The sequence below is a fragment of the Saccopteryx bilineata genome, chromosome 4 (assembly GCF_036850765.1).
Source record: "Saccopteryx bilineata isolate mSacBil1 chromosome 4, mSacBil1_pri_phased_curated, whole genome shotgun sequence".
Taxonomy (NCBI): Eukaryota; Metazoa; Chordata; class Mammalia; order Chiroptera; family Emballonuridae; genus Saccopteryx; species Saccopteryx bilineata.
The window spans coordinates 45,679,696-45,707,494 of NC_089493.1; the positions used below are offsets into that span (position 1 = coordinate 45,679,696).

Below are 27,799 nucleotides of genomic sequence, written 5' to 3' on the forward strand. Positions count from 1 at the left end.
CCAGATTTTGCTAGTAGCAATATTACTAATAGAAAGAAATCCAACAGTATCTATTAAATTAGGTATCTCTTTTAAGCTGATAATTCCATTTTTAGGAATCTACCTTACCTAAGTAAAAGCATCATTACTATAAAGTTTACTGAAATATAAGTATAAATACAAGAATATTAATTTCAGCATTTTTAAATAGTAAAACACTAGAATACTTATCTGTAGAGAAATGCATGAATAAGTTATGAAGGCTCCACACTATAAATCTTACACACCTATTTTTAAAATGAGTTGTACTTGGGAAAATACATCAGATTATGATAGACTAATGAATGGACACATAGGTAAAGTAATATGTGATAAAATGCTGTATTTCCCCATGTATAAGATGCTTCCATGTATAAGATGCACCTTAATTGTGGGGCCCAAAATTTGAAAAAATATATATAACATAAAGTTATTGAACTTAGGTTTTATTCACCATAAAATTCATACAACTTCTCATCACTGTCAAAACTCCCATCCATTAGCCTGTCCTCATCTGTGTCTGATGACGCATCACTGTCTTCAACAATGAGGGCAAAAACAAGTGTGAAAAAGCAGAAAATGCAAGTAAAAAAATCTACAACCACTGTATAAGACACACTCAGTTTTTAGACCTTATATTTTTCAAAAAGGGTGTGTCTTATACATGGGGAATACGGTAAATACAGCAAAATGTTAGATGGTGAGTAGGTATTCACTATTTAATTCTTCCAACTTTATAAACTATGGTGATGTTTGTAAGAAATTGTTGGCAATACAAATTTATATACAATGTGTCCGTAAAGTCATGGTGCACTTTTGACCAGTCACAGGAAAGCAACAAAAGACAATAGAAATGTGAAATCTGCACCAAATAAAAGGAAAACTCTCGGCCCTGGCCAGTTGCTCAGTGGTAGAGCGTTGGCCTGGCGTGCATGGGTCCCGGGTTCGATTCCGACCAGGGCACACAGGGGAAGCGCCCATCTGCTTCTCCACCCCTCCTCCTCTCCTTCCTCTCTGTCTCTCTCTTCCCCTCCCGCAGCTGAGGCTCCACTGGAGCAAAGATGGCCCGGGCGCTGGGGATGGCTCCTTGGCCTCTGCCCCAGGCGCTAGAGTGGCTCTGATCACGACAGAGCGACTCCCCGGAGGGGCAGAGCATCGCCCCCTGGTGGGCGTGCCGGGTGGATCCCGGTCGGGCGCATGCGGGAGTCTGCAGTTTCATACCTATTCAGTGCAGTTCGATGTGGGCTCACGCACAGATTTTTTAGGGCTCCTTAGGTAGCTATCCCGTATAGCCTCTACAGACTCATCACTGACTGATGGCCTACCAGAACGGGGTTTCTCCACCAAACTGCCAGTTTCCTTCAACTGCTTATCCCACCGAGTAATGTTATTCCTATGTGGTGGCGCTTCGTTATAAACGTGCCGATATTCACGTTGCACTTTGGTCATAGATTCTAATTTAGCGAGCCACAGAACACACTGAACTCTCCTCTGTACCGTCCACATCTCAACTGGCATGGCCGTGGGCTGCTTCGCTGTATACATGGTGTACGTCATCATCTGCACATGCGCACATGCTGCCACATCATCCTACAGAAACTGGGAGGATTTTCCTTTTATTTGGTGCAGATTTCACATTTCTATCGTCTTTTGTTGCTTTCCTGTGACCGGTCAAAAGTGCACCATGACTTTACGGACACACTGTCGATATTGGCCTAGAAATATAAGGGTGTTTTTTTTAAGATGCAGAGTAATGTCTAGGCTCTAATTCAATTTTTGTGTTTAGAATGCCAGCTCCTGAATCTTAAAACCCAGCCCCATCACTGATTAGCCATTTGACCTTTCACAAGTCACTTCCCACTCTGTGCTGCAGTTTCATTGGTAACAAACATACCTCATTGTTGTTATGAGGAGTAAATAAGTTAGTACATTTACATTTATTAAAACAGGGGCAGGCATACAATGTTATTATTAACTATGATTGTTTGAGAGGAAAAAGGGTATGTGGATGGGAGAGAGCAAACAAACCTGTCTCTCTATATATAAATATACTAAAATATAAATATACATATATCAGTATGGGAATGTTTGTTTGCTTGAATGTTTAGTACAGCCCCATCAGGAAACAATCAGACAACTTCAGAAAGAGGGACATTCTCCAAGACAACTGGCCTGGAAAAAATGATGGAAAGACTTCTAGATTCAAAGAGGCAAAAAGGCACATAACAACCATATGCAATGTGTTATCCTTGATTGCATCCAGGTTTGAAAAAAATAGCTATAAAGGACATTTAGGGACAGTTTGAAAATAGACTTGGAATTTGCTAATATTAGGCAATCTTACATAGTAACTGATAACAGAAAAATAGTGCCCACACAATGGCCATGCAAGCTCTCTCTAGATGAAAGCCAGCACCTTCCTCTCCTTGGTGGGCCTCGGTGCAACCTCTAAGTGTCCCAATCCCCATATTCCAGTCCAGAGAACCTGGTGGGAAGATGTCTTCCCACGTGTAGTGTCTACAAGTGAAAATGTGCTGGCAGGGTGTGCAGGGTTCCAGTGCCCTGAGAAGTTGGAGTTCTCACTGTACATTAATATTCTGTCCTGCTGGTTGTATGCAAACATCTCACAAGCTTGCTGAAGATATGTCAACCCCCTGAAAGATGTACCAACTCTTTTCTTTCTTTCTTTCTTTTTTTTTGTATTTTTCTGAAGCTGGAAAGGGGGATAGACAGTCAGACAGACTCCCGCATGCGCCCGACCGGGATCCACCCGGCAGGCCCACCAGGGGGCGATGCTCTGCCCCTCCGGGGCGTCGCGCTGTTGCGACCAGAGCCACTCTAGCGCCTGGGGCAGAGGCCAAGGAGCCATCCCCAGCGCCCGGGCCATCTTTGCTCCAATGGAGCCTCGGCTGCGGGAGGGGAAGAGAGAGACAGAGAGGAAGGAGAGGAGGAGGGGTGGAGAAGCAGATGGGCGCTTCTCCTGTGTGCCCTGGCCGGGAATCAAACCCAGGACTTCTGCACGCCAGGCCGACGCTCTTCCTCCTTCCTTTCTTCCTTTATTTTTCTTTCTTTTGGTCCTGGCCGGTTGGCTCAGCGGTAGTGCGTCGTCCTGGCGTGCGGGGGACCCAGGTTCGATTGCCGGCCAGGGCACATAGGAGAAGCGCCCATTTGCTTTTCCACCCCCCCCCCCTCCTTCCTCTCTGTCTCTCTCTTCCCCTCCCGCAGCCAAGGCTCCATTGGAGCAAAGATGGCCCGGGCGCTGGGGATGGCTCCTTGGCCTCTGCCCCAGGCGCTAGAGTGGTTCTGGTCACGACAGAGCGACTCCCCGGAGGGGCAGAGCATGGCCCCCTGGTGGGCAGAGCGTTGCCCCTGGTGGGCGTGCCGGGTGGATCCCGGTCGGGCGCATGCGGGAGTCTGTCTGACTGTCTCTCCCTGTTTCCAGCTTCAGAAAAATACAAAAAAAAAAAATTTTTTTTTTCTTCCGTTTAAGCCCGGAGAAAGGAGAGCCCCAATAAATTAGTTAAAGTTAGTTTGTCCCTTTGGATGTTTTGGAGGAAATACCCAAACAGACTCTCTAGACAAAGAGGTGTATTTATCACTGAAATAAGGCTGTTAGAGTGGAATAGTGGACTCTCAGCAGGGCACACTAGAGATATGTCCTGCCTGACCTCGCCTGCCGTCCCTTCTGCCTCATTAAACAAGCTGCAGCCCCCTGGCCTGCATTCGGTTTCTCAAATGTGCCAAATTCATTCCCTTCTCTAAGCCTTTACACTTACTATTCCTGGAGAATTACGTCTTTACAGCTCCTCATCCAGCACTCCAAAAGGCTGACTCCTCCCTCAGGTCTTAGATCAAATGTCATCTTCTTAGAGATGCCTGTTTAGAACACACTATCTAAAGTGGCCCTCTTTTTATAATAACACTAACCACAAAGAGAAATTGTATTGCTTATTCATTTGTTTATCTCTTTATTATCTCTCTTCCTTCACCAGATATTTAGCTCCACACGTGCAGGGATCAGATCTGTGTAATTCACTTTTGGGACCCTCAGTATTTTTATAGGACCTACCACACAGAGTGCACAGTAAATATTTGTGAGTTGAATGAATGAGTCTCAGGATCCAGTGCCCCATCCTGTACTTAGATATCCTGGTATAGTGTTCTGAGACCCAGTCCATGGAATGTGTGTTTTTACCTAAACTGCAGCAAAACGAGACTAGCAAGAACAATGCTTTTTTGTTGTTCTAAATTTATTCAATTTAAAGGACTTTACTCTGAGATTATGCTCTTCCTGTTTTGGGATATTTAAGTATCTATATTAAATTACAGTGATATACAATATGCGGTATTTGGCTACTAATGTCCTTATTTGGAAAAATAAAAATTAAAACTTGGCAACTTTAGTTGATTTTCTGATTTTTCTGGCCCCTGAAATTCCGAAGTCTGGAAGTCACAGGTCACATGCATTCTTTAAGTGGTTGTGTAGGTGGAGCTGGAGAGGCTATCACATCCCTGGTTGGCTCTGATGATTAAAACATGCTTTCTTTAAAAAGCTTGTGGTCTGTCTCCCTGTAACTTCCACCCATGGCAGCCATGGAAGTATACTGATCAGCTGTCCTTCCAGAGTCTGCCATGATGTGGCATTGCAAATTCCCACCTCTTTGCTCAGGGACACCTCATCCACTTACTAGAGACTTTCTCTAAACTACTCTGTGGCCCTAGGCACTTCCTGCCCAATTCTTCTTCCCTCTATCCTTCCACAGTCCTGGTCTAAAGGCTCTCCTCACCTGGTTCTGCTCTCTTCTGATCTAACCATCACAGCTATTTCCCCCAATAAATGGCTTGCACAGCTAATCTTGTCTTGGCATCGTTCTTGGAGGACCTTCTTGAACAGAAGTACTTCTACCCACTGGCTTAAAGTGACCCTAGGAATTGAACAAAGGATTCCAACATAATCAAAGAAGCTATGTGACCATGAATAGGTTATATAGTCTATCTCACCATCTATAAAATGGAGATGCTACTACTCTTCTCATAAGGTTGTGTGAGCCTTGAGAAAATGACATGTGAAGTACCTTATAGTGCCTGACCCTCAATAAATGGTAATAATCCGTCTCCCACCGATCACCACTGTGAGAAAGCTGGAATGTCTGTTCCAAAACTGTTGTAATCTACTATATATATAGTATTTATTATTAACATAAATATATTATATATTAATATAAATATAAATAAATATATTTATTATTATTATTATTATTATTTGCTAGGTTCAAGGGAAAAGTGAACAAAAGCATAGATTTTTTGTGTGTGTGCAAGTTGCAAATTATAAAGGACCTGGTGGTCTCCTAGGGTGATCAATGTGTGGTAGCAGACAATTGAATGTAAAATGAGTCAGAGTGCAAATCCTAACTTCCAAAGAGCTGATGATTAGGCAGTCAGCCGGGAGAAATGGGATTGAGGTGAGCTGCGGGCATGGCTGGAGGGCAGGGGAACCATTTCTTGGCTGAAGGAGGACAGCCAGGTAGTTCTCTGTATCCCGTACTCAGGAAAGGGGCAGAACGGCTGGTGTGTGCAGGCGAGGGTAGGCAAGTTGTAGAAAAGGAAGTGACCATGAAACGATTAGACTTGGGGGACTGAACAGAAGTGGCCAGGATTGAGGAAACGTGGAGACTGATTTAAAGCGAGCCAAGTTGGCATCTGCATCAGACAGAACTCTATATTTGCCACTGGGATCTAGTGTGCTTCCTGCAGAGTAGGCACAGCTACGGTGAAGTAGCCTCTGGGTTAAAAATATTATTTAAAAACAATTGTAATGCTGGCTCTCATATGCCTGTTAAGAGGTTTGAAAAAACTGGAACGTTACTCAGAACATTATAGGAACTTTATAAATATTTTCCTTCTTTTCAATAGGAGAGCGTGTTGATTTGGCTAACTTACATCTTGGGTCTGCATGACATACAAACGTGCTTTATTTACTCTTCAAAGACATGCTTTCTCAAACGCCTTGTAATAAGGCCTAGGACAGGATTGCCAGGGCTTGAGTCAGGATTCGAGGGGATGAAGAGAGAGATGTGGAGGAAGGAACAGAACTGGTGACAGATGGAATGTGGGAAGGCTAAAGCAGGAGTCAGGTCTGCTAAGATAGCAACCGTGAAAGGCAAGCTGGGGAAGGCCCAGGAGCCGTGACTTACGGAGACTAAACCTGGGTTCAGATCTCATTAGAAGCAACTCAGAGATATCTGTGTTGGCCAGGGCACACATTCAGATAGAAAGCTGGCGTTCTGTTAGCCACGGCAGGGTGGTAATTGCCTGGCCTGTTTCCTCTCTCACTAGCACATATTTACACTGATGGAATCATGACAGAAGCTAAGCCAGGAAGCTGGTGCAGGGTGAACCGGCCAGGCCAGCATCAGGTGGAACAGCAGGACTCCTGAGGACTTAGCTCTCACTTTTCACTCAACTTCTTACCACACTCAGGAGAGCTTTAAAATTTTGTCCAGTTCTTCAGTTTAGAAAATTCTTCCAGAAAAAAAAAATAAATAAAAGACTTCTTAAACCGAGTTTTAGGTAAATAGAAGGCCACCACCCAAATGCCATGAACAGTTATGGTTATTCTTCAGGAGTCAGACTGGAATGTCAGTTGGGCAAGGGTGTTAAAAAAAAATTGGACAAGGGTGTTAAATCCATAAAGAAATGAGATTTTTTTTATCGTGGTAAAATATACATAATTAACATGAAATTTACCCTTTAATTATTCTTAAGTGTAAAACCTAGTGGTATTAAGCGCATTCACATTGTCTGTGCAACCATGAACACTAACCACTTCTAGAACGTTCTCATCATCCTTAACTGAAACTTTGTGCCCTGTACCCGTTAAACAGTAACTCCCCATTTCTGCATCCCCTCACTCAGTTCCTGCTAACCACTATTCTACTCAGTCTCCACAAATATGCCTATTCTGGGTACCATATACATGTTGTGGCCTGAATGGGAATTTTCTTCCTTTCTAAGGATGAATATTCCAACATGAAAAAAAATGTTTAAGACAGCTTCCTCAAGAATGGAGTTAGATAAGAAGGGTTAACTCTAGTTTTTAGAACACTTAGTTGAGTACACTGTATTTTTAACTGATTTCTAAACAGTATAATCCAAACCAATTAACTGGTACAGTTATTTAAATATAACATAAACACAAGGCAATGAACCACAATTTCAAACACAAATGCAGATGGGTTCACACTTCTTAAAAATAAGCAAATGTGTGAAGCATTAATTATAATTTTTTGTACAGTAAAACATCTCATAGGTGAAATAGATAAAATTTCAAGTAAATCCAGAGAAGGTTAAATATATGCATTGCAAAACTACACCCTAGTAACAGGATTTATGTGGGTCAGGGTTACAAAAGGGGTACCTTGGGCCTTTGGAGGGATAACTTGTCCCAGATTGGTATGAGAGAAAAGAAAGTAAAACTTAATGGTTCTAGAAGTCATCAAAGTTTTATTATGATCTTGGTTATTATTTCAAGAATTACCAGTATCTTTTTCAACTGAAAGTGCAATTGAAACATGTACAGGTTTACAGTTTAAAAAAATTTTTAAGTGAGAGAGACAGAGACCGAGACAAAGAGAGACAGACAGAAAGACAGGAAGGGAGATGAGAAATACCAACTCATAGTTGGTATTAGCTGTTCATTGATTGCTTTCTCATATGTGCGCCTTCATGGGGGGCTCCAGTGGAGCCAGTGACCCCTTGCTCAAGCCAGCGACCTTGGGCTTCAAGCCATCAACCCTTGGGCTCAAGCCAGCGAACATGGGGTCACGTCCATGATCTCACACTCAAGCTGGTGACCCCTCGCTCAAGCTGGCAAGGCTATGCTCAAGCCAGCGACCTTAGGGTTCAAACCTGGGTCCTCAGCGTCCCAGGTCAACACTCTATCCACGGCACCACCCCCAGTCAGGTGACAGAGTTGAAATTTTTAAATGCACAAATCTACGATCGTATATCAGTAACCTAAACAAAGATCAAAATCACCTTTGCCGATATTGCTTAAAGCAGGGTTGCTGGCAACTAGCATCTTTATCGTAACCAGGCACTATTGTTGCACAGGATACATTAGATTAGATATTGACTAATCCCACATTTTTCACATGTTTGGAATGTTCCTAGTCAAAATATTCATGAGAAGCTGCCTAGTTACATAATTAAATTTTATTGCAAAATTTCTCAGAGCCTTTATTATGCTAATGTCCATTGTGCCTCTTCTGGATAGTATAGGATACCGCAGGCTCTAAACGGGTCTTGGAGAGTATACTGTTTGTCTCAGTTTTCTGTCTACCTTAGTACACTGAGCCAGGATTACAGGAAATAATATCTAATTGTATCAATTCAGGGTAGCCAGGAGACTGAAAAGACAATTGTATGATCAGAGATATTAATATAAAGAGTTGTTAACTGAAAAGTGCCAAGAGGAATATGAGGGTATCTCAGAGGTAGCAATGAGAAAGAAAGTACCATCCACAGGGCTGGAGAAACAAAGGAAGAAGTTGAAATTATAAAAATTAATAGTTTGGAGGAGGAGCCCCACAGAACTGAAACAGAATACTGAGGATAAGGTGCTGGGGGTGAGAGCTGGTGACCTAGGTGGGTGGAGGGAGGAAGCAGGGTCCAATCTGGGTTCAACTGCTAGAACAACCACTGACAAGGTAAAGAAGAGAGGTTGGGGTGACCTTCATAGGAACAGAAAAGCCACAGGAGACTGAAGGAGCAAATCCCTTCTTCCTCCTGTCTTCCTGTCTCCTTCTATTGCTCTGATTTGCGAAGCCTCGCAGAGTTGGCTGGCAAAGCCTAAGTGTGGTTTGCAGAGTCCTACCTCAATGTCACAAAGCAGAGTATATAGAAGGGTGGGTTTGGAGCCGAGAGACAATAGCTTAATCGCTAGCAAATACAAAGTGCTTAAAGCGTGGAAAGTGTATGAGCTAGTCCTTCACCTAACCTGACTAATTGACACAGTCCTGTGCCTGGTATAGATTTGCTGAATTTCTGTAGAGCCTAGCCATGAAAAAGACAGAAAAGATTAAATGCCTGGAGGTTCTATTAATTAAATAAACCAAAGTAGGCTTAACATTGCATCTCAAACTTAAAATGTCTAAAATTGAACTCTTGCAAGCAATGTTCACAACAACATTATTCATAATAGCCAAAAGCAGACAAATCCACCAACTGATGAATGATCAACACAATGTGGTATGCCTGTATCTTTACAACAAAATAGTATTTGGCAATAAAAAGAAAAAAAAATATTGATTTATGCTATAACATGGATAAATCTTAAAAACATTATACTAAGAGATGTTTGTGGTCAGTCACAAAGGCCACATATTGTGTGATCCTATTTGTAATTCTCCATGTGATTTCAATCCATGAAATATCCAGAACAGGCAAATCTATACAGAAAGTAGGTCAGTGGTTGCCTAGGGTTGGGGAACTGTGGTAGAGATGGGGGGTATCTGTTAACATGCACGAAGTTTCTTTTTAAAAAAATTATTGATTTTAGAGCGAGGAAGGGGGAAAGAGAGAGAGAGACAGGAACATCCATCTGTTCCTGTATGTGCCCTGATCAGGGATCAAACTGGCAACCTTCTGTGCTTCAGGACGACATCTAACCAACCGAGCTATCTGGCCAGGGCACACCGTTTCTTATTTTAAGGGTAATTAATATATTTTGAAGTTAACTGCAGTGGTAGTTGAAAAAAAAACTTTTTTAAATTTATTTTTAAATTTTTTCTTAGGTGAGAGGAGAGATAACAACACAGACTCCTGTATGTGCCCCAACTGGGATCCCTGTCTGGGGCTGGTGCTCGAGTACCAAGCCATCTTTAGCACCTGAGGCTGATGTGCTCCAACAGAGCTATCCTCAGTGGCCAGGGCTATGCTCAAACCAATCAAACCACTGGCTGCAAGAGGGGAAGAGGGGAGGGGGGAGGGAGAAGCAGATGGTCACTTCTCCTGTGTGCCCTAACCAAATCAAACCCAGGCTGTCTATATGCCAGGCCAATGCTCTACCCGCTGAACCACCAGCCAGGGCAGAACAACTCTTTTTTTTTTTTCCAGAACAACTCTTGGGTGCATTAAAACTACTGAATGGTACATTCTGAGTGGGAAATTGTTTGATATGTAAACCGTATCTCCATTAAGCTGTTAAAAAGAAAAAGAGACAAAACAAAAAAGGCCATGCACCTTTTGTGTTATTCCCTAGAACTCTTGCTCTTGGAATCCTGAGCCCCCATTTAAGGAACTGATTACCCTGAGATGGCCGGGCTGTGACACAAACCAAACCACATGGAGAGGCCACACGTTGTCGTAGCTCAGCCCAGCTTTTGAGTCATCACAGCCCACATACCAAATACATGAGTGATGAAGCCTTTAGGTGATTTTAGCTTAGCCCACTGGCCTTTGAGTCTTCCCAACTAAGGTCCCAGGTAGGCCCACCCTTTCTACCATATCCTATCCCAATACCTGACCACAGAATCTGTGAGCATAATAAAACAGTTGTTATTTTATACCACTCCATGTTAGGATGGTTTGTAAAGACCACTCTTCTGGTTTTCTTCCTACCTCAGTCTTCTCAGTCTACTGGGTCCTCACAAACCTCCCTGAATGCTGGAGTCTCCCCCCAGTCTGTGGACCGCTTCCATTCCTGTGCTCACTCACTTGGTGACCTCATACAGACTTACAGTTTTAAATACATTGAGGACCCCCAAGTTTATAACTTCAGTCAGCTCTCGCCCCTGAACTTCAGATTACTATATTCACCTGTTCATTTGACATCCCTAGATTTTTGCAAAGTAGCAATCAATCTATATAAACCAAATATTTTATCTAATAATCCATTCAAATACAATGCATTTATAGACATTTTTGCAAAATGTCACTATTCACTGCTATTGGAAAATTCTGACATAAGCCTCCAAGAGTCAGTTTCCTTGTTTTTTTTATGACCTATCAAATTCCTCATGTTTATTATCACCGAGGGCAGGAAATACAATGACCTCAACTGCAGCAAGAGGAGCTAAGGGAAAATCATCTTTAAGAGTTATGAAAATGATGGGTGAGTGGATAAGCCAAATGTGGTATATACAATGGAATATTACCCAGCCTTAAAAAGGGAGGAAATTCTAATAAACACTATAGCACAGATGAACCTTGAAAACATTATACTCAGTGAAATAAGCCAGACACAAAAAGACAAATACTGTATGATTGCATGTAAATGAGAAACCTAAACCAGTCAAGTTCATAAATTCAGAACATATAACGGTGGTTACCAGGGGCTGAAGGGAAGGGTGATGAGGAGTTACTGTTTGATGGGTACAGTTTCAGTTTGGGTTGATGAAAAAATTCTGATGACGGTGTGGCGGTTTATTCAATGGTACAATGTTGGCCAGGTGTGTGGATGTCCCGGGTTCAATTCCTGGTCAGGGCACACAGGAAAAGCACCCATCTGCTTCTCCACCCCTCCCCCTCTTCTCTTTCTCTCTTCTCCTCTTGCAGCCATGACTTGATTGGAGAGAGTTGGCCCTGAGCACTGAGGATGACTCCATGGCCTCCACCTCAGGCGCTAAGAAGAGCCATTGCCCCCTAGTGGGCTTTCCAGGTGGGTCCTGGTCAGAGTGCATGCAGGAGTCTGTCTCTGCCTCCCCTCCTCTCACTGAATAAAAAAAAAAAAAATCTGATGATAGTTGTAAAACAATGTGAACGTACATATCGCCATTGAATTGTATCTTTAAGAATGGCAAAAATGGGCCTGACCGCCTGACCTGTGGTGGTGCAGTGGATAAAGCGTCAACCTGGAAACACAGGTTGCCGGTTCGAAACCCTGGGCTTGCCTGGTCAAGGCGCATATGTGAGTTGATGCTTCCTGCTCCTCCCCCCTTCTTTCTCTCTCTCTCTCCTCTCTATAATGAATAAATTAAAAAATCTAAAAAAAAAAAAAAAAGGGCCTGACCAGGTGGTGGCACAGTGGATAGAGCGTCAGACTGGGATGCCGAGGACCCAAGTTCGAGACCCCAAGGTCACCAGCTTGAGCGCGGACTCACCTGGTTTGAGCAAAAGCTCACCAGCTTGGACCCAAGGTCGCTGGCTCGAGCAAGGGGTTACTCTGTCTGCTGAAGGCCCGTGGTCAAGGCACATATGAGAAAGCAATCAATGAACAACTAAGGTGTCACAATGCGCGACGAAAAACTAATGATTGATGCTTTTCATCTCTCCGTTCCTGTCTGTCTGTCCCTGTTTATCCTTCTCTCTGACTCTCTCTCTCTGTCTCTAGGGGAAAAAAATGGCAAAAATGGTAAATTTTATGCTATGTATATTTTAGTACAAAATGTTTTATGAAAAAGAGAGTAAGATTACAGGTGGAACCAGAGGAAGCAACTATGGGTCTAGGGCAGTTTAGGTTCAAACATCTATAAAGGGAAGGAGGAAGGCTAGGCTGGGGAAAATGACCTTTGAATATTCCCCAATCTACACAAAGTGAGTTTCTCAGATGAACAGTTATAATGGTAGCTAACCACAGCAGGGCCTGTAGATTCTATTCTTCCAGGGCAGGGTCAGAACAGGGACTCGGGAACTTCTGATGAGGGATGAGGTTCTAATGGGCTGCCAGTGCTCCTTTTAGGCACAAGCACTTTGAGGCCAGGAGCCTTTTCGATTCTTCGTAGCCCAAACTCCCAAAAGGTATCCGGTCCCTAAAAGGTATTTATTACATAACTATTGAAGTAGATAAAAGTTTGATTTATACAGAATGGAGAATAGATAATGTTGTTCTGAGAGTGTTATATTTGGTTAGAGTGAAATGATATTATGTGAAAACACTGACAGAAAGATAAGGCATTATTCTTGATATAAGCAGGACAAAAAAGGCTTGAAAATCTCCCTGAATGTCACAGTTTATGATCTAATTTCCTGGTGAGTTGAAGGCAATTTCCACTGAAGACACGGGAAGTTCTGATTTATCTTCTTCTTCTTAGTCATCTTAGAAAGAGTGGGGGGATGGGGCCCTTTTGCCTCTCAGGTTCCCAACTCTTAGCAAGACAGAACAAGGAATAAACAAAGTAATTGGCATTCAGAAGGCTATGGGATTTATTTGGAATAAAAACACACTAGAAGAAAACAGTCACTTGTTTCTTTTTAGTGATTTTGCTGGCTTACCACCCCTTCCGTTTTGGATGGATTTGCTGTGTAGGAGGAGATCTAAGGTAAGGCATTAAGAGTCTCACGGATCTTTCCTGGTAGATCGCAGTCCGCTAATCTAATCATCTTTGACAATAAATTTCGTTAGCCAAGAAATTTTATTATTCTTGTTTTATGTATCTGCTTCCGATAAATGAGTATCATTTAAATCTATGACACACTGAGAGCAGTCAAGAACGGTATCTTGCATTTATAATTTAAGAAGCTGTATTTAAAAATTAATGTGTGTATGTGACTATGATTATAAGAAAAATTAGAAACCAAACAGATGGATATTTATAAAAACTAATATTTCATGAAAGGACTTCAAGTTAGAAGCCCTTTTCAACTCCTTTGTAAACTGGAGGACATATAATTACTTTAAGAAGAATTCAATTTTTTCCAACTGCAGTCTAGATTATGGCAAAGGAAAAACATTCAAAATCTTAAGACTTTTACTTTGGCAAATTCTAGATGGATTGCTTTTTGGAATTCTTCTAATTGATATTATATGAAATCCTCTCACTGATAAAAGGCCAAACATTTATATTCTTCTCAAGAGCTGAATGCACTTTTATGTGTTCACACAGATGGTACTCCAGTATTTACTATACGGAACAGGAAGGAACAATTAAATTTCATCATCCAGGTGCCATACAAGTATCAAGTTAAAACAGAATTTTCATTGACGGATTCCGTGTTATGATTAATTCCAAGAGCACACATTTCTGTATCTTCAGTGGGAATTGTACTTTTCAGTTGTTAACAACATCCTCAAAGAGTTTTCAGTTTGTCTTTATCTTGCTCTTTCTGACTGCAAAGTGCAAAAGATTCCTGAACAAACTGGCGGCACATTGGGCACTGCTGGAAATACTTCACGCAGCCATCACACAGGCACGTGTGCCGACACGGCAGGAGCACCCAGTTCACAGGCCCGTTCTGGCAGACCACGCAGTCCTTGCTGCTCTCCTCTGGAGGGTCTCCTTCACTTTCAGACAGTCCAGCCTTTTCCAACAGACTCCGGTCCATGCTTCTGTCTTCGGGAGAGGAATTGCTGGAAGGAGTGCGATTATTATTTGCAGACATGAAAAGTTGCTGAAAATCAAAGAAAAAAGTTTAAGGATAATTACAAATGACAACTCCGCTTTAAACCTCAGGGTCATAGGAGCTATTCAAAATTTATGAGCTAGAAAATCCAATAGCAAATAATAGCTAACTTCTATAACTGAAAAATATTATCCTTTTATACATGGTCATTTTTTGAAACTGCAAACAAAAGAGACAAAGATAAGACTACAGAGTATAGCTTACCTTAAGATCATGAAATTGACCTTGAGCCAGGAGTAAATATTGATATAATATTCTACAGTAGAGTTTGTAAGTTTTATCAGGAATATGGATTACTGACACCATGGAAATCTAAAATAAAAATCGAACACCAGTCAGTACTTAATTTCTTTATATTACTTCACAGATATGTGCAAATGTGGCCCAAATAAAAACAAGTTGATAAATTAGAAAACTTACAATAATTTATTTAAATCACTCACTACAGAGGAACCAGTTATCGACATATTTTTGCCAGTTATTTTAATTATACTCATTTACAAATTTGATGTGATACCAACAAAAATACCATTAAGCTTTTTTATAGCTGAGTTGACTCTAAATTTTTCAAATGGAAAAATAATACATAAGACTATCTAGGAAAATACTGAAAAAAAAAAGGCTATGAGGAGAGCTAAGCCCCGTCAGATATTAAAACATACTACCAAGCTTTTAAAATTAAAATATTGTGGTACCAGCACATGAACTGATAGATGGCTAAAACAGAATGAAACAGCCCAGAAACAGACCCAAATATATTACAAATATGAGTATAGTAGCATCTCAAATCACAGGACAAAGGAAGTCTCTTTAATACAGTCTTGGGGCAAATGAATAGCTACTTGGAAAAACAAAAAAAATTAGATGTATTCTTCATTCCATACATAAGAATAAACTCCAAAAGCATAAGAGATCTAATTATGAAAAATAAAACTAGTCAAGCACTAGAAGAAAATATGTGCATTGCTTTTTAGTCTTGGTGTAGGGAAGGACTATACTAACTATAATTCAGATACAGAGGCAGATAAATTGACAAATTTGATTACTTGAAAAGTAAAAATTGGGCCCTGGCTGGTTTGCTCAGTGGTAGAGTGTTGGCCTGGCATGTGGAAATCCTGAGTTCAATTCCAGATCAGGGCACACAGAAGAAGCGACCATATGCTTCTCTACCCCTCCCCCTCTCCCCTCTCTCTCTCGTTCTCTCTCTCTATCCTCCCCTCCCACAGCCATGGCTCAAATGGTTCCAGCAAGTTGGCCCCAGGTGCTGAGGATGACTCCATGGCCTCGTTTCAGGTGCTGAAATACCTGAGTTGCTGAGCAACAGAGCAGCAGCCTCAGATGGGCAGAGCATCATCCTGAAGGAGGGCTTGCCAGGTGGATGCCAGTCAGGGGGCATGTAGAAGTCTGTCTCTCTGCCTCCCCACCTCTCACTTAATAAAAAAATAAATTAAAAACTACATAACAAAAAGCACCACAAAGATATATGGTAAACCGAATTAAATGTTCACAATGTATATTACAGACTAAGGCTCAATATCCCTAATTTATGAACAACTTTTAAGAATTGAAGAAAAAATGACCAAATATACCATAGAAAAAATCAGCAAAAGATATGGACAGTTCACAAAAGATAATAAGCGTGGTCCTTAGCCATATTAAAAGATGTTCAATTTCACTCACAATTGCAAATAAAAAATTCACTGAGATGTCACTTCTCACTCATTAGATTAACAAAAATCCAAAAGCTTGTCAATGCATTCTATGGAGTAATAGTCATTCTCATATATTGCTGGCAGAAATATGTATATATAAAAGGTTCAACTTCAGGCCCTGGCCGGTTGGCTCAGCGGTAGAGCGTCGGCCTGGCGTGCGGGGGACCCGGGTTCGATTCCTGGCTGCGGCACATAGGAGAAGTGCCCATTTGCTTCTCCACCCCCCCCTCCTTCCTCTCTGTCTCTCTCTTCCCCTCCCGCAGCCAAGGCTCCATTGGAGCAGGGATGGCCCGGGCGCTGGGGATGGCTCCTTGGCCTCTGCCCCAGGCGCTAGAGTGGCTCTGGTCGTGGCAGAGCGACGCCCCGGAGGGGTAGAGCATCGCCTCCTGGTGGGCAGAGCATCGCCCCCTGGTGGGCAGAGCGTGCCTCTGGTGGGCGTGCCGGGTGGAACCCGGTCGGGCGCATGCAGGAGTCTGTCTCTCCCCGTTTCCAGCTTCAGAAAAATACAAAAAAAAAAAAAAAAAAGGTTCAACTTCAGAGGCACAACCCCAATAGGAGGAAATGAGCAATATGTAACAAATGTCATACATCTACCCTTCAACGGTACAACCTCAATAATAAAATACACACAGAGGTTATTCAGGTTATTCAGTGCAAGATCATTTGTTAGTACAGAATATTGGAAACAACCTGAATGTCCAACCACAGGAGATTAAATAACTGGTACTGTCCACCCTACATACAAGGAAGTGCTATGCAAAGGAAAAAAAAATAAAGCCAGGGTGAGGAAGATCTCTATGAACTGGTCTAGACTGGTTTCCAGAAGATATTATGAAGTGAAAAAAGCAAGATTATATAAAGTATACAGTGAGAAACCTTCAGTGTAGGAAGAAGAGGAAATAAGAAAAATATATAGATGTGTTCTCATCATTACAGTAAGAAACACAGGAAGGATAAACCAGAAAACAATAAGCCTGGTTATCCATAGGGATTGGGGTGTGTAAGAATTGCGGGGTGATATATGGAAAACAGCAACATCTGAGTATACCACTTAATATCGTTTTTGACTTTTGGGAGAACTAATCCAAGTAATTTATAAACACAGTGTTTGACTATAAACCTTCAGTCTTTGGCAGGAAGTACAGAGATGACAGTTTGAGCACAAAAATAAATTCAGTAATTAAACCACTGAGAAATATATTAACAAAAAATAAATGGTAGGTCTCTCGCTTATAGAACACTGAAAGCTGACTGGAAGGCGGAAGTTTGAAAATAATCATTTTGCAAACATCATGGTAAAGATAGAACCCGGTAAGAATTACCCATGGATATTAAATCCAGGGGAAAATGTTGATAAAGAGTAGGATATTGCATGGTCTGAAAGTGCCTCCCTACAGACTGCTTATGATCTGCTAAGGAAGGAAAAAAGGGAACAGGGGAGAAATCAGTAACACCTGGACTGAAATCAAAGTTAACATCACTAATGACAGAAAAGAACCTCTCATGCCTATGAAGGTGGTACCCTGAAAACATATACTGTCACTTGTACAATATACTGGCTGAAAATACGTAACTAAAATGTAATCATAATGAAACACAATGAAAACAAAAAGAGAATTGTTCTACTTTACAAAAAGGGTGTGTGTATGACTATTCTCTTCAAAAAATGCTAATGTCATAAAAGACAAAGAAAAGCTATGGAAATATCCCAGATGAAAGGAGGCTAATGATGCATGACAAATACGATCTTGGGCTCTAAACTAAGATCTGTACTGAAGAGGAAACATGTAAAGAATACTGTTAGATCAACTAACAAACTGGAATATGGATGATAGATTGGATATTATATCAATGTCAGATTTATAAAGTTATAACTATATTGCGATTATATGAGAACATCACTATTTTTAAGAAATACACAACAAAATATTTATCAGTAAAAATCATCATGAATATACCGCTGTATTTTTTGCTCAAGACACACGTTTTCCCCCCAAAAGTAGAGGGGAAAATGCCCGTGCGCCTTATGGAGCAAAAAATACGGTATTTTATTAAATATTTTAACACATCATTTGGTTCAGAATTTTTTTTTCCCTTATTTTCCTCTTTAAAACCCTAGGTGTGTCTTATGGTCAGGTGCATCTTATGGAGCAAAAAATATGGTAACTTACTCTCAAATTATTCATTTAAAAATATACCTATACATACATACATACCCACACATAGGGCAAATATATAATAATTCAAATGTGCAATGTTAACAATTAACAGGTGATCTGGGTAAAGGATATATAGGTGGCCTTCTACTTTTCTGTTTTTAAAATTATGTCCAAAAAAAAGTTTTAAAAAGATATCCTACTTATGGTCATAAACATGCAATATTCTTTACAGCTTTATAAGGATTTAATAATTTGGTAATGGCTTCAAAGTCTTTTAAAACTAAAACAAATTTGTATTAACAATTGGTAGAAGATAGTAATGTTATCAGCTCACACTAACAATCGTGTCATTTGATTTAATATTAAAAGACTAAAGCTACTATAGTGCTAGTTATAAATATATATGTAGTTGTAGATATTTCTTATGGAAAAGATGTTAATAATATAATATTAAATGAAAGTGGGTCACAAAATAGTGTGTATAAGTTGATTCCATTTTTGTTTAAAAATTACATATATAAAGGTCTGAAAAGATACAAATATTCACAGTGGTTATCTTTGGATGAAAGAATAAAAATTATTATACTTTGTTCCCATATGGCTTATGTAGATTTTCTAATATTATTTCCTGCCATAAACATGTATTGTTTGAGTAATACAAAAAACAAACTAATATAATTATGTAAAAATGAAAAAAATTTAAAGTAAAAAATCTTGCAATAACAACCCCTGCTTTCCTTTATCTACCTATAATAATAAACGAGTTCCTAACTATACTATCTAAATGTAAATTTTTAGTTAAAATAGGAATAGGAGTTTAATTTTTTCAATTGTGTCTGACTCCCTGATAAAATATGGAAAAGCCCTGGCCGGTTGGCTCAGTGGTAGAGCGTCGGCATAGCGTGCGGAGGACCCGGGTTCGATTCCCGGCCAGGGCACACAGGAGAAGCGCCCATTTGCTTCTCCAACCCTCCGCCGCGCTTTCCTCTCTCTCTCTCTCTTCCCCTCCCGCAGCCAAGGCTCCATTGGAGCAAAGATGGCCCGGGCGCTGGGGATGGCTCTGTGGCCTCTGCCTCAGGCGCTAGAGTGGCTCTGGTCGCAACATGGCGACGCCCAGGATGGGCAGAGCATCACCCCCTGGTGGGCAGAGCGTCGCCCCTGGTGGGCGTGCCGGGTGGATCCCGGTCGGGCGCATGCGGGAGTCTGTCTGTCTCTCCCTGTTTCCAGCTTCAGAAAAATGAAAAAAAAAAAAATATGGAAAAAACACATATGAAAAGAATTATGAAATGCTCAGTTAACTTTTAAAATTAAGAACAGAGTACATATTATACAATATATTAACAATTATGCTTTAGTTCTAATATTAGGTCCAAACTGAGAGCGTTGGAGAAACAAGTTTAAATGGGGAAAAAATAGGGGAGCCGCTGATAAAAGACACAGACAAGGACCTAGGCAGGAAACAGACAAAACAACTGCTAACACTGCGAGCCAGGACCAGGTTCCCCTTGGGAATAAGCCCCCTGCAACTTCTGCAGGGCCCTGAGTCTTCAACCCAGATGGATCAGGGACCTGATCTCCCTATTTATAATGCCACTGAGTTGTATATTGAAAAGTGGTTAAAATGGTACATTTTGTGTTATACATATTTTATCTTGCACACATCAAAACTTTCTCTGTTTAGAAGGAGGGAGAATAATTAGGAGAGAAAGACTGTCAGTACCTCAGGCAGACAGAAAGCACCAAGTCAGTGAAGGGAGAAGGAACAGAAGGGGAAGCTGGGAGGAGGGTGACTGAGATCTGACTGTTTTTGTTCACAATGAAAGGAGAGCTTAGAAGAGATGGGAAACACAGAGGTAGGAGAAGGGTTACCTTGCCAAGGTAGGCAGGGATATGAAACACCAGTCTCATAGGTCTTATTTACCTCCGATTGAAAAGGGAGGGTTCCTCATGCACATGAACTAATGAGCTTTACTGCTGATTTCGGAGGCTCACTAACATTGCTTGAATGACTTGTTTTTCACACTGATTGAATTTGTTGAGTTCTTACTGTGTTTCAGGCACTGTGCTAGATTCTGAAAATACACTGCTGTTGGTACATCTTTTATTTGGGGGAAAAAAACTGGCTTCAGCTCGATGGAACTTCAATTTGATAAGGTTAAAAACCTCAACACCAAGATTGGCTTAATGGCATATGATGAGCAGGGTGTAGATTTTCCAATAAGGGTCTACATCTTCCCAAGCTCGCTGCCCTCTTGCTTCAGGGAGAGATTCCTGTTTATAAAAAAGGGGTACTGGTGCAGAACCACACAGGGTCAGGGACAAGGCCATCTCTGATTTCCTGAATGGGATTTTTCTTCAGACTCTTTCCGTCTTTCTAAGAAGGATATTTGCTCTAGCACCCAAGGTTGTTGGAAGGAATAAATAAGTTAATGTTAGTAAATGCATTTTGTGTATTACAAAATGCCATAAAAATGTTACCACATCTTTATTAGTGAACATATAGTAAATTGTGAATAAGGGCATTCTTGCCATGATACGATTTCACCAAGTTTCACATATAAGCTTCTACCATACTTGGAGGATTGCTAGGACTCAGGTCCTCTTAGATCTCTAAGATGCTTTTATCTTCCTAGTAGGGATAAACTACCAGACTAAAGAAATAATTAGCATATAATGAGAAAAGTAATTATCACTATAGTTACTGAAAATATAGGGGCCAATCATACATAAGATTTAAGCAGAAACTATGATGGAAACAAGAGGACTGTAAATATGCAAAGAAAAGAGTGGATACTATCTTTTAAAATTGAGCATTTTAGATCACTCTACTACAATGCTCGTTAATTTAGTGCTAGAAATGTTAAAAATAAACATGCTTCCCCACAGACTTTTCTATGGCAAACACGACAGAATGATCAAATTAACTTAATCCAAATATATAATATAGCTTTTGTTTTTTAAATAAAATCATATATTTGCAACCCACATGGGAAAAAAGGTCACAATCTGAAGGGGCTGCTACAGGTATAAAAATCATATAGGTGTACTTACCACGTATTCATTTCTTAAGAATAATGTGTCTAGGCCAAATGTATACCCTCAGAAACTGAAATAAAACTTTTCTATATCACCAAATAATTAAGACCCATTATCCAAATTACTTACAAGTAATGCTTCCAAAACTTTAAAATTACCTACAATATCATAAATTTCTCGGTTGTCCTCATCAGCTAGGGTCAACAGAGCCACCAATGGATAGCGAGATCTGGGCACTGTACCAAAGTCTTCAATTTCAGTATCTTTGGGTAACTGGCAATATATTTCTTCTTTGCTGTCCTTCTTAATACTTTTTGAAACTGTCAAGGTAAATTGTCACCATAACCAAAAATACAGTAATATATCGATACTAAAGGTTGTTCAATAGTAACTTAGCAACACTTTATTTTATCCATAAAAAGTCTAATGTCTAAAATTTTCATATGCTAAAAAAATAAGTAATAAAAATTTCATGTGCAAATAAATATAAAAGGATACAAATACTGTTCTTGATAGAGATATTCGCTATACAGAACATCTTCCAAAGCTTGGGGAGTGCTTATTCGGAAGCAATAAAAGTGCTTCTGCAGAGCCTCATATAATTTTTGAACACTGCACCCCCAGTAGCATGTAAGGAGGCTATCTTCAAGGCAATGTGTTGTCAAAGTTATGCCAGCTGTGGAAAACAAATAAGACAAGGAGAAGAAAATTACTTAATGTAATTTCTAATACAATTATACATAGCAAGTAACAAAAGCTTCTTTTTGGATGCTGGCCAGGATGCTGGCAGTTAGAGGAACTCATTAAAGGGTACATGCCCATAAATGAAGGAACTGGTCTCTAAAACAGAAGATATAAAAACCTCAGTGTCTACACAATTTTGATGCACTAGCAGTAAACCTTACTATTTATATATACAATATTTATGCTTGGAAATTATCAATTTAATGTTTTTGGTGACATCAAGACTTTTCTCATATAGATTTTAAAAACCAAAATACAGTTCACTATTGTACCATTCTAACAGTGTCTCTAATCCTAACTCCAGGAAGCAGTAGAGCTGTTTCCCAAAGTAGACATACACAATCTTTTAACTATAAGCAGAGCAGAGCTGTCTCGGAAAGTGGATACGTACCACTCACGGGTTCACAAGATGATCACTGGAGTAGGAAAAATATTAAAAAGAAATTAAGCCTTACTAATATTAACATACACACTGACAACATTAATATACATCCTTGACAACATTAAAATACATCTTGTCACACAGTTAATGTTCCATGTAATATGCAAAATATCCTGAAGAAAGTGAGAATTCCAAAATATGGAGGGTTTAATAGTGATGTGTTTGTGCTTTCAGTGTAATAAAAGCTATTATAATGTCAGTAGCACTGATTAAGAGGGTATATAAATTATAAGTGGACAAATTATATTATATAGTTTTACCTACTTATTTACCCCTTAAAATTTACTATGTACCACCTATATAATTTTCCCCCTCAATTATGGTAGCTGTAATGTAGCAATATCTTCACTCATTTGAGGAATCCAATGAACAATATGAACTGAGGAACTGAATAGAGACAGAGGTGGAATCAAAGGGTCCAGAGAAAAAGCAGAGAGAGGGAAAGGGGATGATAGGATGGGATGGGAGTAGAAAAGCAAAATGGGGGAGGGGGTGTTTCAGGGAGGAGGGTAGGCAAGAGGGAAGTGGTGGGGAACGAGGGGGAAGTGGTGGGGAAGGCATGGGGGGGCACTGGAATCTATGTACACCCTATAAATTAAAATAAAAATTTAAAAAATAATGTAGCAATATCAAGTTCAAGGGCAGCAGTAGCCAATGTCTCATATTGCTGTCAGTGCAAGCAGTAACATCTAGTGCTCAGTGGTGGTGGTGTACTTGCTAAGCCAAAAGGAAATGTTTTTGGTCATTGTGAGGCAGGATAGCAAAAAGCTAGGAAAACTCATTCCAGGTAATGAGGAAAACTGAGACAAGATAGTTAAACAAGGCCAAGCAATTAACAGCCTGCTAATAAATCACAAGATCTTATCTTCCCCAACCAAGGACACAGCAGATGGTTTATACCTCTCCTCCCCAACCAGAGTGGGTAACTTAACTTATCTCTCTCTCCCTGTCAGGGAGAGAGATAACAGAAACCCAGTTGGTGTCATTAGTGCCAGCCAAACCCCAGAATGAATCAAGTCAGGGGAATAAATAACAAAAATCAGAGCCAGACCAATCCAAGATAAAAAGTAAAGCAGTGGTACTAACCAGAGAATGTTCCCAAACTCCCCTATACACTCATTTCGATGCATCAGCACCTTAAAGGACACATCTGAAAGCTGTTGAATATTTTGTTGAGACCCTCCCCTGACATCTCCCCTAAAATTCCTACCTTTGGAAAACAGATAAAAACCCTTAAGACAAAGAATCGAGTGCATGCTCTTCCTTGAATATGCCTGCACCCCTCCCCCTTTCCTCAGGCAAGTATTTTTACTTCCTTTTTCCTAAACTCTAAAGGTTCCCAGGAGATCTGCAACCAGGAGAGCAGCAGGCAACCTGTCCATGGATTATCCCCTGAATCTGTCTCCATGAGCCTTCCTTTTGTTTCTTTGACTTCCATTCCTGAGTCCACGCAGCCCAGCATGGCTCACTTCTGTTACTGTGACTTCCTTTCCTGAGTCAAGGCAGCCTGGTTTAGGTTCACTCCTGTTGCTATGATCTTGGTTCTTCTATCTTAAACCTTTCCTTTGTTTTACTGACCCCCAACAACTTCAATAAACATATTCTCAAAATCGCCTGGACTCAAGTCATGAAATCTTTCCTACATGAAGTCAAGAGCCCACGCATTCCAGACTGTGCTGGGGCAGAGCCAGCATGGTCCAGGTCCCTGGCTGAACAGCCTCGGTGTCTGATGCTGGCTCTCCAAACCCACTGACAAGCCTGTAAGCTAGTCAGTACCCTTTTATTGGAATCATTTCTATTGCTTGCTCATAAGAATTCTAATTAACACATAACCTTTATTTTAAAGGTGATAAAGAGAATATGTTGGAAGGAGATACACTAACACAATTGGACACAGGACACCAAATACTGTAGAATGTACAAAGTCTCAGATTCAGAATGTTTAGTAGCAGTGACAGAGAGCAATTTCCATAGTTAAGCAAAAATTTTAATTGACAGGAACTCTGCATACATAATACAGAATCTGATTTCACATTTTTATGATTCCAATCATCAGGAATTAATTCAAGAATGAAATTCAATAAGCTACTTTTTCAATTAGCTGTTAAAAAGCTGAAGAAAAACACTCCATTAATACAAATTTAAAATATATATATTAAAAGTCACACATACTTTTCTCTATGTCACTTTAGAACCACACAACACAAGGCAAGAAAAAGAGTTGAAAGTGGATAGGAAAGGGAAAAAAAAATTAGAGCATACAAAAAAATGTAAAAAAAGAAAATAATTACTTAATATTATTGCATAACTGGCAAAAATGTAAAACGATGTATATATAAGACTTCATTGTAGCAGTAGTTATAGAAAAATGCTGGACTCCACCTAAAGGTCCATCAATAAATGATTAAATTAATAAACTATGGAATACTCTCCAACAAAGAAGTACTATGAACCCTGACCAAATAGCTCAGTTGGTTAAAATGTCATCCTGATACTCCAAGGTTGCAGGATGATCCCTGGTCAGGGCACATACAATCAACCAATGAATGCACAAATAAGTGGAACAAATTGATGCTTCTCTCTCTTTTTCTCTCTTTCCCTCTCACCCTTCTTCTTTCTATAAAATCATAAATAAAAACAGGACTTTGAAGCTTTTAAAAGAATTGAGGTATACCAAAATATCTGTAAATAGCAGTACTGTGGAAATGAGCTTCAGAATATACCATTAAATGAAAAAAGCAAGATGTAGAAAAGTATACAGGGTGGAGAAGAAAGTAGGTTTACAGCTGGTGGTATGTAAAACACAGTTTATTCTTGTATTATTATTTGTTAATGATTGTATTCTTGTCCATACAAACAACTGTAAACCTACTTTTGTCCCACCATGTGTACTGTATGGTACTGTTTATCTCACAGGAGAGGATATTCAAACACGTTTGTTTATTCTAACAAGAACATGAAAGGATAAGCCTTAAAAAACCGAACAAACTCAACTTTCAGAACATACATATCTACCAGTCTATCTGCTTTGTAAAAAAAATCGGAGTTCCAGGGATTCAGAAGGAAATAAAACTTTACAGACTTTGTACACTTGACTAAAATGAGGAGAGTCAGAGACTGCTGAAAACTGGATATTAATCAGATTTTAATACGATGTCTCTGATAGTAATACTGCAAGTAAATGAAAAAGAATGCAGACTCCATAAAACTCTGCTCTCCCCAATCTTTCATAAGCTTGTCTGTTACACAGACTGAGGAGAACATACTGACACTAACAGAGTAGTTCAAATACCCCTAGGCAAAACTATTCTCCCTTTAGTTTTTAATCACTTCTTCTGCAAAGATCCTTATATTCAATTCCCATTCTTTTATTTTCTTAGTTATTTCTTTTATTTTCTTCTAAAATTCAGGGCACACACAATGACAACCTTTGATCAACAGGATTAGCAGAACTGGACTACAGACATAGAGTAAACTCAAAATTTCAAGCCCAAATAAAATAAAGCGGCTTGGGTATACTTTCTCTCAACCTGCCCTTACCTGCCTACTTGTAACAGCCAAATAAAGTGTAGGAGATGGTGTAAGAGACAGCCTTGCAAAAAATTGAAAACAATTAGGACTACCATCAAATGAGTTGAGCCATTATAAAATAAAATTTAAAAAAAGAAAAGAAATGAAACAATGGGGCAGAAAAGCTACAAATCTTGCAGAAAAATCTGTGAGAGAAGAATTAATCCACATGAAGACCATGCACAAGGATAATAAAATCAGAATATTAGGAGATGAAAATTTTAGGTCATAAGAAACAGAGGGTTTTTTTTGTTTATGTTAGCTCTTACCAAGGTGAATAAATCAAAATGCATGTACAAGGAAGCTGTTTACAAAAGGACAACAGAATTCCTGAACCAAATTAACCTGTCCATACTAGGGACATGAAAACATCATACCCAGACACGGTATCATCGCATAACAACAAAAATCCTCCCCAAACCACCACCAGTGAACAGAACTAAATGACTAAAATGAAAACTGATTCTCAGGTTTATTTTCAAGTAAATCAGGTTTCTAGATGTTTCCTTTCCCTCCTCCATGTAGCAAGCACTTTGGGTGCAGCGATGTAAAAAAAGAGCTGGATTTTAAAACTATCTACACATCAAATGAAATAATCATTTAAAATGTCACAATTATTGGTCAGACTATGCTTTCAATATCCTGGTTAGACATCTTTAATGATACCCACTGTTCCACAGTTTAAACAAATGAATTTTATTCTGCTGAGTATAATTCTCACCAACATCCTACTCCTTATTTCCCCATAGAAGACAGATAATGAATGATATGCATTGGTATTCAAAAATTAAAATACTTCATTCAGCACACTATAAGTCCATACATTTAAATTTTTTTCATGTACATCAGTAATGCTACTGTCTGTTAGTACCTGGTGTGCTGGGCACAGTTGAGAGGTCTCCTACTTAGTGGATACCTTTTTCATTGGCTGCTAACACTTACAGGGTAGGCTCTATTTAAGACTATTTCTGTCTTAAAGGCAGACTGATGGATTTCCCGACACTTTCTAGCTCACAAGTGCCCTCTGTTTGTTTGCTCACAATCAATCAGCTCTTACTTTCTCAGTTTCTCCAGGCTTGTGGAGCTGTGCTGCAGGATGAACAGCTTTGGACCAGTGGAATGTTTTCCTGGCAGTCATGTTCAAGAGCCAGATGTGACAGTATAGCACGTCTAAGCGCATGACCACAAAGGTCCGGGATCACCCAGCCACCACTACATTCTATTCAGGTGTGTTTCCTAAATAAGCTCCTTTTCTCTGTCATATCTTAATATTTGGTTTTCCCAAGTGAAAAAGGTCCCAATGAACTCCTTACCTACCATTAGGGGAAGAAAAGGTCCTTAGTTCCCTTCAATTCTCTCTCTCTCTCTCTCTCTCTCTCTCACACACACACACACACAGTATATAGTATTTACAGCTAAGAAAGAACAATAAGAAATTTTGTACTCTTTTATTGTATACCAAGATTTACTTAAGGTTGATAATTCCTACTGTTTAGGTACACTAACTTTTGACAAGTAATTCTGGAAGTTAGAGGCAGGAAGATGACTAGACAAAGTTCACAGTAGACCAGGGAGCAGGGTGTCAAGAAGGAAGGACTGGTCGACTCTGCTCCACTGCTGAGGGAGCACTAACGCAGGCCTACCAAGCGCCCAGTGAATTTTATGACTGCTGGAGGCTAGAGGTGGGGGGCAGAAGTGCTAATTAGTGACCTTGGAGAAAGCCATTTCAACAGAGGGATATAGGTAGAAATCAAGAGTACATGCTCTCGGCAGTAAAA

The 27,799-nt window shown here is 40.0% G+C and overlaps 1 protein-coding gene across 2 annotated transcripts in view; it reads right to left on the reverse strand.

Moving 5' to 3' along the window:
• Positions 1-13,351: 13,351 nt before the first annotated feature.
• CGRRF1 (cell growth regulator with ring finger domain 1) overlaps positions 13,352-27,799 on the reverse strand; it is a 29,969-nt gene continuing 15,521 nt past the window's right edge. For both annotated transcript variants that reach the window (XM_066276909.1, XM_066276910.1), the window contains 4 exons: positions 21,764-21,941; positions 21,428-21,575; positions 14,563-14,670; positions 13,352-14,346 (listed from right to left, as the gene is read on the reverse strand). In XM_066276909.1, the coding sequence (XP_066133006.1) occupies positions 14,026-14,346; positions 14,563-14,670; positions 21,428-21,575; positions 21,764-21,941 (755 nt within the window). In that variant the 3' untranslated portion in view covers positions 13,352-14,025. The remainder of the gene's footprint in view (positions 14,347-14,562; positions 14,671-21,427; positions 21,576-21,763; positions 21,942-27,799) is intronic.